Source organism: Chelonia mydas, chromosome 15, assembly GCF_015237465.2.
Source record: "Chelonia mydas isolate rCheMyd1 chromosome 15, rCheMyd1.pri.v2, whole genome shotgun sequence".
NCBI classification, from domain to species: Eukaryota; Metazoa; Chordata; order Testudines; family Cheloniidae; genus Chelonia; species Chelonia mydas.
Window position 1 is genome coordinate 30165290 of NC_057856.1, and position 18886 is coordinate 30184175.

An 18886-nucleotide genomic window follows, 5' to 3' on the forward strand; every position below is an offset into this window, starting at 1 on the left:
CCACCTCTCCATCTGTTCTGGCGAGGATAAAGTACTAGTCCTTTCAAGAAGCAGTAACCACCCTCACTCCCAAGTAAAATACCCAGTGTATTATATATGCAATTCAGAATACATCAAACTATCAAATTGAGAGACAGCACTGTAAAAAGACCTTTTAATGTCACACTTGGAATATTCTTTTTCAAGTTCACCCTTTTTTAGGAAATTATTACCACTAAATTGACTTTAAATAATTCTATCGCTCTTCACATAATTTTTTCAATATTTGCATGTTGGAGACATATTAGACTTGAACTGTGTTCCTTAGAAAAAAGAACACGGATGATTTCACTGAGATCTCTAAGATCCTGAAAGGAACAGATTGATTCTGATAAGCTGCTTGAGACAGTTACTATTTTGAAAGCAAGAGGTCATGGACTCAACCTGAGGAAGGGACTAGCATAGCATATAAATAGGTTAGGCAGAATTTCCTCATACACAAGCTGGTTGGAATAGGAAACAAACTGCCAAAGTTAACGGAGTAAACTAACTTGGCTGAGAACTGAAGACATGTTTGGAATAGTAGGAAGTGCTGGATCTAGATACTAACTGGATTTTTGGGACACAATTTAATACTGGGTATATTTTATTTCCTAGTTCTTTAAACTTTTTCCCCTTTCTATATTCCCTACTTACAGGTGTTATCTTGGTTCTTTTATCAAGTGCAACGTATCAAAGTTACCAAGTAGTGGCTGAATGTGCTGTCATTTTATACGAGAGAGATCAGGCTCTTAAAGGAGGAGATTATCTCAGAATCTCACTGATATCAATGTGAAGGATTGTTACAGATCAAGGGTAGAATGTGGACTTGATATACTAACTAAACTTTGAGCTATCATTATTTATTACCTGTTCTGCACTTTGACATATTCAGCATCGCACAGTGAGAAAATGTTTTCTCCATTAGGACCAATGCTATTTCAGCTCTATATTTCCCTTTCTTCACAACCCTGCTTTTTTTTTTTTTCTTGTCCCTGTCTCTTTGCATGTGCCCTCTTTTCTTCCTTCTGCGCTTTATCCCCTGCAGCAACTCCCTCCTTGGCTTCATTCCTGTCCCTCTTCGTCATCCATTCACTCTACTGGTGAGAGATGAAATGAGTAATGTTGTCATTTCACGTGTTGTTGTTGGATTTTTGAGTTAACGCTCAAATGAAGTTAATGGGGGTAGAAGAGTTCACAGCTCTCTGTGTCATTGTTTCAAATTGTCTGCAGACTCAGGAAGCCAATGTTGTTTTAGGTACACTTTTGTTTCTCATTTTGCTTACATAACATTTTGAAGTGTTGCTTTGCCAAAAAAAAAAAGGATTGCATTCTGCAGAATCTAAAAATACGATGTGGGTCACAAAAATATATAAAATGTGTTGGTGACTGACACCTTTGCTGTAGATACTGTCTGACGGTTGATGGAAGAGAAACAGAGACTTCTTCACTCATGCCACTTTTTGCAGCTGGCAGTAGTCACTTTTCAGACACCTTTTGAAGAGGCAGAATTTGATGGCCTTAAGAGGAACAAAGAATTTTGCAGTGACTAAATATGAACCTGCAGCCTTTGATCTGCTAAGTGTGTTTAAATACACAGTTTACTTTAGCTTAAAATGTCTTTAATATAAATAGAAAATGTATAGGTTACATGTTGCTACTAAAAAAATTCCCATTTACTGCTGATGGCTATATGTGTCAGCTTTACTAGCTGTAGAGTTGCCTTGTTAGGAGGTAACTTGGAAATAATACTCAAGCCAGTGGTTCCCAGTCTGTGCTCCCGCCATGGGTTAGGCAGGGTCTGACCCTTGAGCCAGGGCCGGAACACACCAGATGGCACTTTTGCCGGATGGAGGATGCCATTTTTTCTCTCAAAATGGCGTCCTCCATACAGCGTGACTGCACATGCACTGTGTGAGAGGTGACGCTGGCAGGGACATTCCCATGCTGACACGGGCGGGGAGTTCTGGTAGCACTGGAAAGGAAAGGGTCCAGGGCACTTAGTAAGATGCCAAAGGGATCCTGGGGAAAGAAGTCTGGGAATCACTGGTTAGGCTGTGTGTACAGCAGCAGAGCTGCAGTGCTGCAGTTACGCCTCTGTAATGCTCGTATCTTAGATGCTTCCTTTGTTGATGGAAGGTGTTTTACAATGATGTAGTTAAACCACCTCTTCCATCGACCTAGTTGGGTCCATGGTGAGGGCTCGCTCTCCCCCACCCTCACTCACTTTCACCGGGCAGGGGGTTGGGGTGTGGGCTCTGGGCTGGGGGGTGAGGCTGAGGGGTTTGGAGTGTAGGAGGGGGCTTCAGGCTGAGCCTGGGGCAGGGGGTTGGGGTTCAGGAGGGGGTGCGGGCTCTGGGATTTTGGGTGTGGGAGGGAGCTCAGGTCTGGGGTAGGGAGCTCAGGTCCGGGGCAGGGAGTTGGTGTGCAGGAGGGAGTGCGGGCTCTGGGAGGGAGTTTGGGTGTGGGAGGTGGCTCAGGCCTGGGGTTTAGGGTTCGGGGGGTGAGGGCTCTGGCTGGGGGTGCAGGCTCTGGGTTGGGGCTGGGGATAAGGGGTTTGGAGTGCAGGAGGGGGCTCAGGGCTGGGGCAGGGGGTTGGGGTGTGGGACGGGTGTGGGATCTGGGAGGGAGTTTGGGTGTGGGAGGCGGCTCAGGGCTGGGGGAGGAGGTTGGGTTCCGGGAGGGGGTGAGGGGTGTGGGCTCCAGCCGGCAGCACTTACATCAGGCAGCTCCCGGAAGCGACCAGCATGTCCGACTCCTAGGCTCAGGGTCAGCCAGGTGGCTCGCACACCGCCCCCGCAGCTCCCTTTGGCTGCTATACCTGGCCAAGGGGAGCTGCAGAGTCGGCACTCGGGGAAGGGGTAGCGTTCAGAGACTCTTGGCCGCCCCTGCACCTAGGAGCTGCTGCTGGACATGCCAGCCCCTTCCGGGAGCCACACAGAGCCAGGGCAGGTAGGGAGCCTGCCTTAGCCCTGCTGCACTGCCAACTGGACTTTGGCATATTTTAGAATCTCCCGGATGGCTTTCAGTAGCCACCGGGAGATTGAAACCGATTCCGGAAGACTCCCGGCCAATCTAGGAGGGTTGGCAACCATAACTACAGCTCTCAGGGGGCAAAATTTTTCACAGCCCTGAGCAATGTAGCTAGGTCGATATAATTATTTAGAGTAGTCCGGGCCTTAGTTAAAGTAAAAAGTCAAATTTTGATAAAAAATTAGCCTTTTGAGGAAAAGCGCTCACACTGCAGACACTTTTTTTATCACAGAAATGAGATTTACAATAGAAAGTAAATTACTATAATTGAGATGAGTAATGCAAAGCCCAACATTTAATCTGAGATTGAGAACACAACACTGAGAATCTGCAAGCAACACTCATAAGAATTCGGTTTTAGTCTAGCTTTAACCCAATATTCATCCTTATGTGGTCACCACATTGTTTCTATTTGTTCTGTTTGTTTCATATACTTAAAGCTTTAAAATATTGATGATATAATAAAATATTCTTGCTTTTACCTTCTATGTTTACTGTAATTTAGAGCTGCAGCTATTGAAATCAACAAATTATTTTAAATAAATTGGAAAATTGAATCTTGTTGCTTTGTATATTTAACCAGAAGTCAGCTTGTTAAATTGGAAAGCTGAAGTTTTTGACTGAGGATATGTCTACTCTAGAAATGTAGGTCAACCTATATTAGCTGACTTACATCCACAGCAGTAATTACTGATGGTGCATGTCCACACTACCCTCCTTGTGTCAGTAGTACACGTCTTCACCCTGAGCGCTTCCACTGACCTAATGGGGCAGTGTGGGAAGCTGAGAGCCTGGTCTCTCAGCTCTGCTGGCAGCTCCTTACAAGGAGACTGGCTGTGTCACAGGCTCCCCCTCCCTCTGCTCCCGATTCCCTACCAAGATGTGGGGAAGCCGCCCTGGGCTTCTCATCTCCCAGTTCCCCGCCGGGAATTGGGGGGAAGCTGCTTGGGGCTTCTCGCCTCCCCGTTCCCCACTGGGAGCCAGGCAGCCTTTTCAGTTTAAGGGCTCAGGGAGCCGTGAAATTGACAAGGCTGCCCGGCTCCCAGCAGAGAATGTGCAGTGGGGGTGGGGTGGGGGGACCACCTGAGCGTCTCACCCTGACTTCCAGCTCAGAGTGGGGTCCAGCTGCCGGGCTTCTTGCCCTAGCTCCCAGCCGGGAGAAGGGTCCAGCTTCTCAGCTCTCCAGGAGAGTGGGGTGCAGCTGGGCTTGGCTTCCCAGCTTTCTTGTCAATTTCAGGGTAGGAGCCTGCATGAACTTGACAAGACAGGATGTAAGTAACAGTGTCTATGCAGACACTGCATCGCCCTAACTACACCGACATAAGCCTTATGCCTCTCGTGGAGGTGGAGTTATGCTGATGTAGTAGAGCACTTACATCAACTGGAGGAAGGCTGTAGTGTAGACACTGACATAATTAGGTCGACTTAAATTGACTTACGTGAACCTAACTGTGTAGTGTAGACCTTGCCCTGAATGTACAGTATATGCTCTGCCACATTAGATTCTGAATGTCCACTCTTTATTCACAGGTCAGGTGTAGTACAGATCACTGAAGTGATTATATGTCCATGTACTTCATGAGATCTAAGGAAACTGCTCTTCAGAATGAAAAGTGTTTCAGTTTACATGCTTCTTCAGTTATATATCTATATGCAGACAATGCAAACTAGGGTAAGTGCTTTCAGAACTTGCGGGCTTTGATGCAGAAAACATTTACTTCATATATTTTAATTATCAGTTCTCTTAACTAGTAACAGCCAAATAAAATTTTAAGAATACCTTCACTCTTGTGCTCGCTATATTTTCTTTATGTTAAATATTATTTCCATGCTAACCCATGAGAAGACTTAAGAAAATAAGGGTTGAGGCTGTGATAGTGGAATGCAGTTCCTTTTCAATCAAGTTTCCTGATGTAAATTAATTTTTCAACATTTGAAGACATTTACTTAATTTACAGGAATCTGTAGTGCTGTCTGGCTGCCCTGTTAGGATTAGCACTATGTTCTCTGATTTTTAGGTTATCAATCACTGCCATTGTTGTTCAGTTAAAAGACAAAAATACTAAATACAGTACATTCTCTGTGTGGAAGCAGTTCATTTGATTGTATGATGCATACTGTAAACTAGATAGCTGAAGTGCCCAACTATTTAGAAATTACAATTTAAAATTCAAACTTTTTTAATATTTAAAATTTAAAATTCTAGTTAAAATAATAATAATAATTATTATTATTTATTATTATTACTATTCTATAGAATTTGAGTGAATTTCTACTTTGGTGTCCATGCTGACTGCGTATATTAACACTTACATTTGCTTTTTTTATAGTTTGTTCTTCCTAATTGGATTTTTCCAGTTCTGTTGGATGTTTAACTATAGCTATGGCAACAAGAGTAGAGATCAACTCTGCTCTAGCATCCTTAACAACAATACCTGATTTAAATGAAATTACAAGTGAGGATAAAACACAACGCACCTACATCAACCCTCTTTTGGATGCAAGTAATAAGGCTGGTCTACCTTCTAATCCTTCAACACCAATAATTCTTGAAGAAAAAAACAAATTTGGGAGCACTTGGAGACCAGCAACTATGCCTACTCCTGGATCAAGGCCAAGGCTTTCTCCAAAGCCATTTTCTAAGGATAAACCTTCAGATACTTTTGCGAATGTGAAACCTCCTGTTACAGCTCTCAAACCAAATAATTTTGTCCCCAAGTTCTCTGTGTATGGACAGCCTACTGAAGAAATGACATCTGCTAAGGTGTTAAGTGGAGATATCCCTCTATTAGTAGATCAAAAACTAATTGAAAATGAAAGTAAAGGCAACAATGAATTAGTCACAAATGTGACCTTTTATTCCAGTCCCAGCAGAAATACTGTGATTCTTTTTGAAACAGCTAGCACTGAGAAATCCAAGGTAAATTTAACACGAGGTAAAATATCTGAGGAGCATAGAACACTTGGCACTATACAGACAAAAGAGTGGCAATGTAACGCAAAGCCTGAGATGATCTCTCAGCTATCTGTGACTTCCAGAAAACCTGAAGGTGATCTGCATAGGCAAATATCTTTTTCATCAGACCCCAGACCAGTCTCCTGGAATCCTCACCAATCTGATGAAAAAAATGACACATATGAAGATCCTATAGGTGAGAGAACCAAGGACGTTGCAAAATATGCCAACAGCGAAGCTGGCTTATTAACTGAAGTGCAACGAAAGCTAAACCATAGACCAGTATCTGCTGTTTTTCTGGAATCATTAAAAGATCAAAAGTGTAGCAATTTGGAAGTCTCCGAAGAAAAATCTCCAACAGAGAAATCATGGGTTAGAAAACCAAGGCCTTTGTCCATGGATCTAACTGCCAAATTTGAAAATAAAGACGTTTCTCTGTGCAGGAAAACTTGTCCATCTGATGCGATTAAGGAGACTGTACCAGGAATTCACTTCACTGACATAGACTCTCAAGAACAGTCTGAAATGAGGCCTAAAGTTGAAGAAATAGAACCGAATAAAGGTGATCCCTCTAAATCAAATCTGAAATGTAACAATCAGGACATTGACTTTTTTGATGTTAAAAACAAATCTAGTGAGCAAAACCAGAAAGTCTTTCCAAAAGATTTAGACTCATCCAGCCCGAACTATACAAAAGACTCGATACAGATCTCTGCAAAAGATAAAAAATACCCTTGGGAAACTAAACAGAAATCTAAAGATGAACAAAATGAGAAAAAAATTGACATTGTAACTAACTTACATGGATCAGAAAAAAAGGAGATGGCTAATAACAAAAGCAAAACAATTAAAGAAGTGGAAATATTGGATCAAAAGGAAACTTCCAGAGTTTTAGCCAGTGAAAACTCTACAGATTCCTCAAAAAAAGAAAACAAGACCTTGAGGGGGAGCGTTAAAAAACACATCCGTTTGTTTGCTGGCTCAGAAAGTAGCATTACTCCAGTGGATACCGAGCCTCTCCCAGCAGCCACTGAGAGGGAAAACAGAAATGTGAACATCCAACAGAGAATCAGAGAACTGACAACAGAAAATACAGATGTTAAGCCAGGAAATCTACGCACATCACTCAAGTCACGACCACTTTCTGCAGACTTAACAAAGAAGTAAGTTACAGAAGAGACCTTTAATACTCCTATTCTTTTCAAGTTTTCAATTAGTACAAATAAAAAAAATCAGATATCACAGTTCCTCACTTGTAATCTTCAAACATACTTTTTCTTAGAATTCTGCTTAATCCGTTGCTCATAATTTATCTTGATAGTGGCTGCAAAAATACGCTGTCAGTAATATTAATTCTTGCATGCTATCTTAGCAGTCTCTCACTACTGCTTGAGTTTTATTTACATGTTTTGAAATCCAGGTATGAATAATATAGCTCATGCTGTCATGTATTTTCAAAGATTCAAAATATAACCTGAGTTTTCATTTGTTTAATGTGCTCTTTTCACTTCCATTGTGTTAGCCTTACTATTTGCTTTTATTTTATTTTCAAAATACTTATAAATAATTTTTTGCATTTGGCACAAATTAGGGTAGATCTTTATCAGTGTCACCTCAGTGACACTATCTACTGTCAGGTTTTGCGCCAGATAGGAATTTTATTTCACCTTCATATGAGGGTCCACAGATCCATGATTCTGCATCTTTTTCTGGAGGAAGCAGGGAAGCAGATGAGAGCTGTCACTTGCAGGGCAGGGCTTAAGTGCCCTCCAGCTGATGTTCTGCCTGTTTAGAGCAGGCAGACACTGCAGAGATCTGTGGTGTAGAATGCTGCAATGATGAGCGTGGGATAAGAGCCTGAACCGAATAGAATTCAACATAACAGTAAAGTTTATGCAAGAGACAGTGGGAACTTTCAACCCGTTTTTCAGTAGTCTACTAACTAAATTATGTCCTAAATTCTAGAACATTTTTTTCCAAGATAGAAAATAAAGTATATCTAGCTTGTTAACTGTAGAGAAGGTTTGGGCTTTGTCTGCTAATAGTTCAGGCATATGTAAATCACTGAATCAAGATAAGATTTGTGCTCTGAAATAAAGTGATTTCTCCAATCACATTTATAAGAAATTAATTGGAGCATTTTAAAATGATATGAAAAGAAATAGTCATATTTTGCATTTGAAAAAATGCATATTGGGCAACTAACTAAAGTTGTTTAATGTCATCCATACTTAAAAGAAATAACAAATTTTTGCAACAGGTTTTCAAGCCCAGCATCAACCAATGAAATTAAACCTCAGAAACCTACTGAATTGAATAGTGATGTTACTAGTGAAACACAAGAAAATCAAAAGGTAAGAAAGTGGCACTTACAGACTTGGTCTTCCAAACAGAATTGTAGTTATAATTTATATAGCACTATGCTATGTCACATACGGCTATAGAAAGCAACGAGTTAGAAACTGCCATTGTGAGTATTAAGAATAGCATAATCTTAATAAGTTTACCTGGGTAATTCCTTCTTTAGGCCACCCTGGTAATGTACAGAAATCATGTACATGTTTGTCTATAGTTTTGCACACATATATATTAACCAATGACAATAGCCTTACACATATTAACTTCTTATGAAACTTCCAAAGTGTCCTGAATTAATTCAAGCTTTTATAATATATCATTATATTAAACATGCTTTGCGTTTTTTACCAACCCCTCCTGTAACATTTAATTCTAATGGTCTATGACAACACAGGGCTACATAAAGAATCTGGAGTGTCTTATTTGGCCACTTTTAAAAATTGATGAATATATAGATAACTTAGTTTCTAAGCATAATGCTTAAGTCGTGCAAAATACAACTTTTCTACTTAAAACTATAAAATTGTTGTGTATATGAAGATTTAATATTGTTATTTTAGGCATATTTTTCCTGAGTCCCTTGATGTTTGGGCCTGGGTTTTTTTCTTCTTATCTTATTCGGTCCTGGTTACAACACAGTAGTACTTGAAAGAAAAATGCCAATTTGATATAAGAGTCTAATGAGTTAATTTTGAAGAAGAGTAATTGAAAAATGAACAAAAATCCGAACTTTACTTTAACTCTTTTGGTTAATGGGAAGCTACTCTCTTCACAAGTTGACCTAAAGTAGGACTGAATAAATTTGCTTTGCCAATTAAAAAAACTCAAGAAATCAGAAAGTTTAAAAGATTTATAAATAAATTCCACAGTATTAATTTTTTTAGTTCATTGAACTAAAACCTTTAAAAAAAGTTTAACTGAAAATTTTAGAACTAATTTCAATGCTTTCATAGGGCAGAAAGACTTCTTCTATTTATCGTCATGTACTCCCACAGTGAAAATTACTAAAATGTAGCCTTTATTGTGACAATAGATACAATCACTGAATGTAGATACTGGAAGTGTCAGACCTCCCTAAAATTGTTTTGAAAATACACATGTGCACCCCCAAATCTGTTTAACTTAGTTTTTCTTTAACGCTATTCCTCTAAGTTGTGAAATGTGCTCAGAATTGCTTGCCCGCCCCCCCCCCACAGCCAGCAGCAGCTGTTCTTCATTATTTCCACAAACTGCAATTCCTGATTATTTTTTATTCCTAGTCATTATTAACGTGCTCTTTGCCGTAGTATCTGTGTCTCTTGAGCAACAATGAATGAATCCTTGCCACATCCTGATGAGAGAATTATTATTTCCCTTTTTAAAAAGAAAAATTAAGATACAGAAAGGTTATGTGATTTGACCATGGTTACACAGGAAGTCAGTGGCAGAACTGGGGATGGAAGTCAGATGTCCTGAGACCTATGCCTGTGGCTCAGGCAGACCATCTGTCTTTCTCCTTACTACTTTCTACTAGCAAGTTCTGACAATCATGCATGAGCCTTCCATCCCTTACCGGTTTATACCCAAGATTACTGAGGTCTCTTGCATGGCAGTATGGAGTACTAATCATTTATTCATTTAGCTAGCCAGTAATATCATTTATTTTGGGAAAAGCTGGCTTTTACAAAATATGGTATAAATATTCATATTCTACTGTATTTTGTGTGGCAGTACCTTTTCCGGAGTATAACTTGACTTGAAGTAATCACTGCAGATTAAAATATACCATGAAAGTCTGAACCCAGGAATTCTTCATGCATTTAATTTTAATTTGTTATATTAAAAACAATCAAATGGTAAGATATTCTGATGTAAAGAGGACTTATCCTAGGGTTTGCAAGTTTACCTTAGACCAATATTTGAATCTGTTTGTTAGTTTTCTTAAGGAATTTGTGTGTGTGTGTGTGTGTGTGTGTGTGTAAAATACATACTAGGTAGTATAATGTTGTAGTTCATTTTTTTTTTTAAATAAACTTCTAACTGTTGAATTTTTTTGTTTAAGATTAAGGAGATGAAGCCTCCTCCTGGAACAGATTGTAGTGAGACCTGTGCTATTGGGAATCAGTGGAAACCACGACAGACAGTACAAATATCAGAGAAAGCTGGTCAGATAGAAAGAAAAGGAAGTTTTCTGAGAGAGACGCAAAATTTATCTTTGCAGAGTGAAAACTCTGTGTCAGCCAAAAATAACTTTGAAAAAAAATTGAAACCCACCACTCCTGCAGAAAATGCACATGTAAAAACTGTCCGAGCCACCATGTTTGACCACAATGTCCAGAGGCATAATGTTGCTGCTGGTCACCCTGTAATTGATCCTACACGAAAGCTGACTAATGAATTTGAAGGCAAATATGATGTTGTGACTTTGCTAGGCCATAACAGAAGATCTGGGATGGAAAAAAAATTACAGGAGAAAACTAGTTCAAAGAGAGAGTGTCACGGTCAGTCTGGTGTATCAGGATATGTAGCAGATGCAGAAAAATGTGGAAAAACAATTTATCTAAATGAAGACAAGAAAATTGCTCAGGCAGTTCCAGTGGAAAAACATTCTTCATGTGAGAAATGTGAAAAACCCACTCCTAAGCATGTAGAGGACTCTCTAATTTACCAACGAATAGAGCCAAGATATGAAATCCTTCAGACTTTTGGTGAAAGAGCACTTAGTGAAGCTATTACAGTAGTACCTGAAGATAAAGCTGTGACACTCAAAACTAGAAAATCTTCTGTGAAAGAGAAGAGAAAACCTGATGGGAATGTCTTACATCCTGATCAGCCGTGTGGGCTAGATAATAAAACTGACCCCTTGAAAGAAGGTAGTTTTATTTCAGAAACTAAAGACATGTTGGACACTTCTACAAAAAAGTTTACTTTTAGAGAACCTAAAGATGTCTTCCACAGCAAATGTACTTTACATGAACAGATAACAGAGTCCAATAAAAATCAGAGTGAACGGGTATTTATAACTGAGAAATCATCTTATGCTACAATCAAAAGTAAGGATTTAGGGATAGCAAATGAAAAAATGACACAACTGCATCCTGAAATGCAAAGAGAAAAGAATGATCTCTCTTGCATAAATAAAACAGAGAGTTCTAATGTGACCAAATACTTTTCTGAGAGAGCTGGTATAAAACCAGTTAGGACAGATGGCTATGAATCCAGAGCTGATTTAGGTCAAGATGTTATTTCAACCAGTGCCAATAAACATGGGAGTCATATTTCAGTGCCTCGAAATAACCAATTGTATAAACTCTCCGTGGACCCGCATCCTAGCACAGAAGTAATAACTGCTGATAAAGAGAAATCCAGAGTCTTTGGATTAAGGAAATATGCAGACTCAATTTGTGTAAGAAAAGATTTAGGGTTAGATGTTGCAGCCCTTGAAAATGAAAGAGACAAACTCAGATTAGTAGAACCAGAAGAAAAAGTCAGAAGAACTAGTAGTAGTGTTTCTGACCTTAAAATTTCAGAAAGGTGGCGAAGGAAGACCTTGCCTCAGGACTCTAGCAAGCAAGAAGAAGTTATCCCACTAACTCAAGAAAGTATCAAAAGGCTGAGTAGAACAGATTCATTGCAATTTGATGAAGGTGCAATAAAGAAGAAAAGTAAAAAAAACAAAGATGGGATAGAATCAAAGGAAGTGAACCAAACAGTTTCAATCAGTCCTGATGATTATTTGAAGAAGCAGGTTTCTCCCTTTGAACCAAAGGCAACCTATTTTGCAGTTACGTATCAGATTCCTGATAAAAAAGAAAAAAGCTCTGTAAGTACTGTTAATGCAAATGAGAATAACCAGATTCCTACAGAGGTTGAAAGTGCACGAGTTAATCTGAACTCTGGTTCTTCCAGAAGGTCCAATCCTACATCTCAGCAATCCTATAAAAATGTACGGAGTATACATTGTAAAGATAAGTCCCTAGAAGCATGTGTTAACAAGCATTGGGTTAAAGAGGAAGAACAAGATATTTTAAGTTTAAAAAATATATATCCAGTGCTTGGAGAACATGATAATAGGAGGTCTTGTGAGAGAGGGCTGGATCATGCTAAAGAGAAAATTATAGATGTTGATGCTTTCCTCTTAAAACAGGGCCTGAAAAATACTATTCAACCTGATCTAAAAGGTAGTGGAGGAAAAGTCTCCTCATACCATGAGCCAAAATCCACGCTACACTTCAGGCATTTGCACAAAGACAGTGAACTATTAACACAAAATAAGTTTGGGGAAAACATTCATGATGCGTTCAGAGTAAAGACTGAAGATAGGTATAGATCTAGAGTTCTTGATATTGATGCTCTTATGGCAGAATATAAAGAGGAATCCATAAAGACCAGTAACATTCAAGAAGAAAAAGATGACCAGTTCTCTGACGATCCGAATATGTTTTATTGGGAGAAGTCAAAGTACAAAAAGAATGTGGCTGATAAAATTCCACACAGCTATAACTGGAAAGATTGGAAGAACTTGGATCAATCTGCTAGTATCACTAAACAAGGTATCTGTGCAGAAGAACACCGCAGGCCGGAGAACTTAACTCTCCATGAAAACAGCAAAGAGAAACTGGAGTCCTGTAGCCCAGAATGGAGTAAGCAAAAGTCCAAAGATAGAAAATTCAGTCCTCCCCACTGGGGAAAGCCTAGTTCGCTTTCAGATAAACTTATAAATTCACCTGCTGACACTACTGGTACCAGAAAAAAGACGTTTATTATTGATGAGGATCAAGGGAAGAATTTAACATCTAGGCTCCAAAGTGCAAAATACACAAATAACAAGGTATTGCCTGCAAATCCTATTAGTGTGGACCAAAAACTGGAAGTCAGTTTAGCTTCTGATTTCTCCCCCGATGGTGGTGGTAGCAGCAGCAGCGGCGGCTTATTACAGAAGAAATTGTTCACAAAACAGCAGTTCACAGAGATGTCTGTGGATGATGACCAGCACAAAAATGTAACGAGGAGCTCTGTAAATAAGAACAAAGAGAGTGCAAACAAAACCTCACATGAGAGTGACTTTTCCAATATGAAGAGCAAAGCTGAGTGGAATGACCGTACATCTGGTTTTGGAAATGCACTGCCAGATTTAAAACGATCATACTCAGAAAAGAACCATCCTGCTAAAGCAAGAGGCAGCATGCCTCTGAGGGAAGACGCAAAGGAAAGGAGGGACCAGCCCCAATTCAGGCAAAGCTTCCCATTGGAAAGTGAAGAAAACAGACTGAAAAAGAGGAGTGCATATCAACAAGAATCTTTCTGCCATGAAAATAAAAAGGTATTTACAAGGCAGTATTTGTTAGAGCACCTCTTATAACTGTGAAAGTGATGAAGATATTTTGTCATGATTGCTTTGTCTTGCTGTTTCTGTGTTAGAGCCAGACGCTTAGCTGGTGTAAACAGGGCTGGCCTTACCATGAGGCGAACTGAGGTGGCAGCCTCAGGTACCAGACTGTGGGGGGGTGCCACTAGGACCCAGAGTTTCAAAGTTTTGGCCGAAGCGAGGGGGCATGAGGGGGTCATTTAAGCTCTCCGCCTCAGGTGCCAAAAATGTTGTGGGCCAGCCCTGGGTGTAAATCAGCTTTGCTCCATTGATACTGATACCAGCATAAGTGTATGCCAGGTGAGGATTTGGCTCTCTGATTCTTCTTTCTTTCTCTTTAATTTAAAAAATCATAGTATTATTCCTTACAGGGAATATGTCCTTTAAGAGTCAATACTGTAGCAGATATGTAGTATCCTTTAAAAAGTGGCAAATTACTGACTGACAATATTAAACTACAGCTTTCTTTTGATGTGGAAGTATTGTTTATAAGTTGTATTCTTAATGCTGTAGGCACTATTTGTTAAATCTTTATATTCACAGCTTTATAAGTCAATAAATGTAATGTGTTTTGAATCGGCATCTCAACTGGGCTGGGGTTTTTGCTTCAGTGAAGGGAAAAACTTTTTTTATAGATGAGTTGGTACTTTCCCTCCCCCAATCTCCCCTCCAGCTACCACTTTTGTGGTCTGTTGTTCTCTAAGTGCTGGCAGAGGGAAACCTACTGAGGGTTCTCCTAACAAAAGAATTAATGTGCATCACATGCCCGTGCAGGGGTGCTAGAACTAGGTGTGCTGGGGGTCTGGCAGCACCCGCTGGCTTGAAGTGGTTTACATCATATATAGGGTTTACAGTTTTGTTCAATAGCTTTCAGCATCCCCACTATAAAAATTTGTTCCAAGGTCTCTGTGCCCATGTAAATGTTGCATAGAGTAAGGTTCTTCTGCTTCAGTTAGCCTTCTTTGTTTTGTGTGCTTTGTGAACCAGCTTTGAGCTTTCTCTGTAGTTCTCATATTTGAAGTAAACAGATGTTTTAAAGTGGTATTTTTATGTATTCCTTTGAAACAGGACTCTGAAAAAGAATGGACCAAGCAGAATTCTGACAGATCAGGTGGGAAAGACTTGACTGTAGTTCCTATCCAGAGAAGAAGCCGTAGCTTTTATAAGGACCGAAGAGCACATCACTGGACGGTAGGCTATTATTTCTTTGCATATTCCACTCATAATCAGTTGTCTTTTTTTTGTGACATTGAAATACCAACTACTCAGTATATCAGAACTTCACAGCAGTAGGAGCAAATACACTTGTAACTTCATGAGCAAAATTTTACTTCAGGGTAATGTTATTTTTCCCATGGGGTATCTTACTGCTTTCAGGTTTGTGTTAAATCACGCAATATATGTAAAGTGCATAATTAATTCCTTTCTAGATTTTAAAGGGACACTTTGCACTTTTACACCAATGTCTCATAAAACCTTGGATTATTAAAAGTAAATTGGATTTTTAAATTTTTTTCACCAGTTAGTCTTTGTCCCTGCTTGCCTTTATTTCTCAGCATGGACAATGAAAATCAGTTAAGTAACTTTCACTTTTGTTTGTAGTCCATTTTAATTTCACATTTTCAGTGATACAGTATTGGTTTTTAAACACTACAGTGGTGTTTTTGTTCAAAACTGTTCTGTTGAAACTTTAAAAACAAAAGTTGTGGAAACATTTCTGTTAAGTTTTTAAAACCTGTTTTTATAAAATTAAATATTGGGCCATGTTGAAGTTGTGTCCATTTAAAATAAAATGTTGTTTGATGCATATAATGCTATCAATATAAAATTATTATAAAGTACATGTAATATAACACAAAGTACCTGTATTCGTTTGTCAACCAACTCAAGAGCATCTTTTTAAGGACTACAATGATGGGAGGAGTTTGAATTAAGAATAAAAATTAGAATACAGCAAGAAGAATGTACACAATTTAAAAATCCAGCTGACTGCCAAATTTCTATTTCCATTGCTTCATAAATTATTTTTTACCAGTAAGTGACTCCTGCATCATTTTTAACATCATACAACAACTAACCCTCTAAATAGCACTGACAGTATATATATATATTTTTTTTTACAAATCTGCTTTTTCCAGAGGTTTGACACTTGACTATCTTTTCAAATAACTGGCTAAAAAATGTTGAGATGTTCTGCCTAAGGACATCATTGTGCAGTGTTCTGTTTGGCAAATGGACAGCTGTGGGTTCCCCTGCGGTCAGGTGCATCTTGCACCTACTTTCCTTTCTTGAATCATTTTCTGCTACCCTGTTGTGGGGACTTATCTACCTGCAGACCTAAGTAAAATGCCAGTTGACATGCAAAAATGAGATTCTGTCTTGCTAAGTTGGTCAAAATAGTTTTTAATTTTGAAATTCCCCTACATGTATTTACTCTGAATTTTGCTTTTTAATCATACTAGATGTTTAGAATTGTCCTTCATAGTTTCTTATTGTATATTAAGAATATGTTTTTACATCTTTCCCTCCATGTTTCTTTGATAAATGTAATAAAAGTGTCATGTCAGTTAAAAATTCCCATGTTTAATAACTGGAACAAAAATAGGTTGATTTTTAAAATGAGACACTTTTTTTGAAAGCTGAAAATTAGAAATTATATACTGTGACAGGGTCAGGCCAGATGGCTACAGGAGAGTAATAGAAGGCAGATATATTAGCCCCAGGTTAAGTAGGTCCCTTTTCCCTGCGTAAGGTAACAGGGAAGGTTCCAGAACAATCAGGAACCTTCTGGAGACAATTAAGATGACAGGCTGATTAGAACACCTGCAGCCAATCAAGAAGCTGCTAGAATCAATTAAGGCAGGCTAATCAGGGCATCTGGGTTTAAAAAGGATCTCACTTCAGTTTGTGGTGCGCATGTAAGGAGCTGGGAGCAAGAGGTGCTAGGAGCTGAGAGTGAGAACGCATACTGTTGGAGGACTGAGGAGTACAAGCATTATCAGACACCAGGAGGAAGGTCCTATGATGAGGATAAAGAAGGTGGTGGGAGGAGGCCATGGGGAAGTAGCCCAGTCAGTTGTTGCTGTCGCACAGCTGTTCCAGGAGGCACTCTAAATAGCTGCATTCCATAGGGCCCTGGGCTGGAACCCAGAGTAGAGGGCGGGCCCAGGTTCCCCCCAAACCTCCCAACTCCTGGTCAGACACAGGAGGAGTTGACCTGGACTGTGGGTTCATGAAAACGGCCAAACTGAGGGCTGCTGTGAAGCTCCAAGGTGAGCAAATCCGCCAATAAGCGCAAGACCCACCAAGGTAGAGGAGGAACTTTGTCGCAATACATATGGGTACATGGTACTCAGATTCTCCATGTGGCTAGTATTTGATGTTCTCATTATTCCTGTTAAGCTTCCCAATGTACACCAGGCCACCCACTACCTCTTAGTGCAACAAATGCAGGATCCATCAAGAAGACTGTAAATCCATCTGATTCCACAATTTTAGGGAGCTTAACCCTCTAACTATTCTTGGTCCCTATTATATTCTCCAAGATCTCATCTGTATCATCATCATGCAGCCCTTAATCCTTTTGTATGCAGTGTTGAAACCTTTTTTATAAAATTTAAGGTCTTTACAGTTTTTCCTTTGACTTTGGAAGTCCCTGCAGCTTCGAGTTTAGTTTCCACCTGATCAAAATGGAATTCCAGGTTATTTACATAATGGTGCAATTCACCCCATGCAGGTGGCCAGCACAAGGCCAATATACTGTTCATATCCTATTTAAGGCAATACCAAGATCTGAGAACTTCAATATCCCAGCCAGAGGTTCTAGCCTATTGCAGAAGTGGGTGGGTGAGATTCTGTGGCCTGCAGTGTGCAGGAAGTCAGACTAGATAACCATAATGGTCCCTTTCTGTCCTTAAAGTCTGTGAGTCCAAGTTTTCTATAGGCCTTGTGCTGGCCCTTTGCAGAGAGTTGAGTTTCATTCATATGATACCAGATTATAAAATTTTGAGTATAGGGTTGCAGTAGTGCTGTGAACTTTACCAAAACGTCAGTTTCAGAGAAAAGTTCCTGAAAAAACTTGCTGTGTCCTTGTCCCACTGCTCAATCAGTTTTCTGTGTTTCTTCTAATGAAGACTGTTGTCCTTATACCTTTGTGCTTGGCATCTTTGTTAATCTTTGTCTTAATTAAGCTGATTCACCTTTTTCCTTGTTTTTAATGTGGTATTCTTGTCATGATAAGATCTGTTTTAAGGGTGAAATTCTTCCTTCTCCCCCCACCAAGCTCAAGTAAACAAGGTGTGTGTCAAGATCTAAGTGTAAGTTTGGGGAGTGAATCTCCTCCTCATCTCTCCAGCTCCCAACACCACCACTTCAGGGGCAGGCAACAGGCTAAAGCACTTCTCTGTGCGCATGATGTTGAAGGTAATCAGCTACTGAATTCAGATAACCGTGGATCCAGCAGCTTTCGTTTGCTCAGAAATTCAGTGCTGCTTTCTGTAGCCTACGTGCAGCTGGCACAGAAGCAACTGCTGTGGCATGTAGGAGTAGCAGAGACTTGTGTTGGGATTGTTCAAGTATCTGATATCTCCTAAAATGTCTGGCTTTGTGAGTCTCTCCAGGAATGAGGTTTTTACTATTTGGCTGTTGGCTCCATCCAGAGAAGTGGTTTTAAGGTCACTGCAGCATTGCATTCTTCCCAAGTGAGTAAAAGCAGCCTTTTGATACCAAGATTGCTCTTTAAACTAAGATTATAAAAGGTATAATAAAATGTAATTACTTAGTTTATGAACTGTGACCTTGTCTACATTTCTCTTTAATGAAAAGTTGCTAATTGCAATTAAAGAGGGGAAATTTCTTGGTTAGACACATTTTGCAATTTCAGATGTCTTGGATTTTTTGTTAATGAAAATCTTAGATTTTCAGCCAGTTTACTTTTCTTGAACTTTTCTTCACATGTGATTTCTTTTTCTTCTAAGTAAGTGCTTTCACTCTGAGAAATGACTCAGTAAACATGGTATAATGAGTCCATGTTTGTTCTCAATTCTATGTTAAATGTGCTTAGTTCACAAACTGATTTTTAATCACCAGCCCTGCAAACTCAATGTGTGATCTGAAAATGAAGCAGAGTTATTCCCTACTTGTGCTTAATTGCCTATTAGTAAAGGTTGTGCAGG

At 39.5% G+C, this 18886-nt stretch overlaps 1 protein-coding gene and 1 long non-coding RNA gene across 6 annotated transcripts in view; one reads left to right on the forward strand and one right to left on the reverse strand.

Annotated features, from left to right (window-relative positions):
- The window catches only part of KIAA1671 (KIAA1671 ortholog), a 152139-nt gene that overhangs the window by 29290 nt on the left and 103963 nt on the right, over window positions 1-18886 (forward strand). For all 5 annotated transcript variants that reach the window (XM_037878429.2, XM_043529243.1, XM_037878430.2 and 2 more), the window contains exons 2-6: window positions 4582-4723; window positions 5382-7170; window positions 8268-8361; window positions 10407-13667; window positions 14781-14903. In XM_037878429.2, coding sequence (XP_037734357.1) covers window positions 5435-7170; window positions 8268-8361; window positions 10407-13667; window positions 14781-14903 — 5214 coding nt within the window. In that variant the 5' untranslated portion in view covers window positions 4582-4723; window positions 5382-5434. The remainder of the gene's footprint in view (window positions 1-4581; window positions 4724-5381; window positions 7171-8267; window positions 8362-10406; window positions 13668-14780; window positions 14904-18886) is intronic.
- On the reverse strand, window positions 971-7830 carry LOC122463021. The gene is made up of 2 exons (XR_006285965.1): window positions 7675-7830; window positions 971-1538 (listed from the first exon to the last, which is right to left on the reverse strand). It is a non-coding gene; the product is annotated as an uncharacterized LOC122463021 (long non-coding RNA).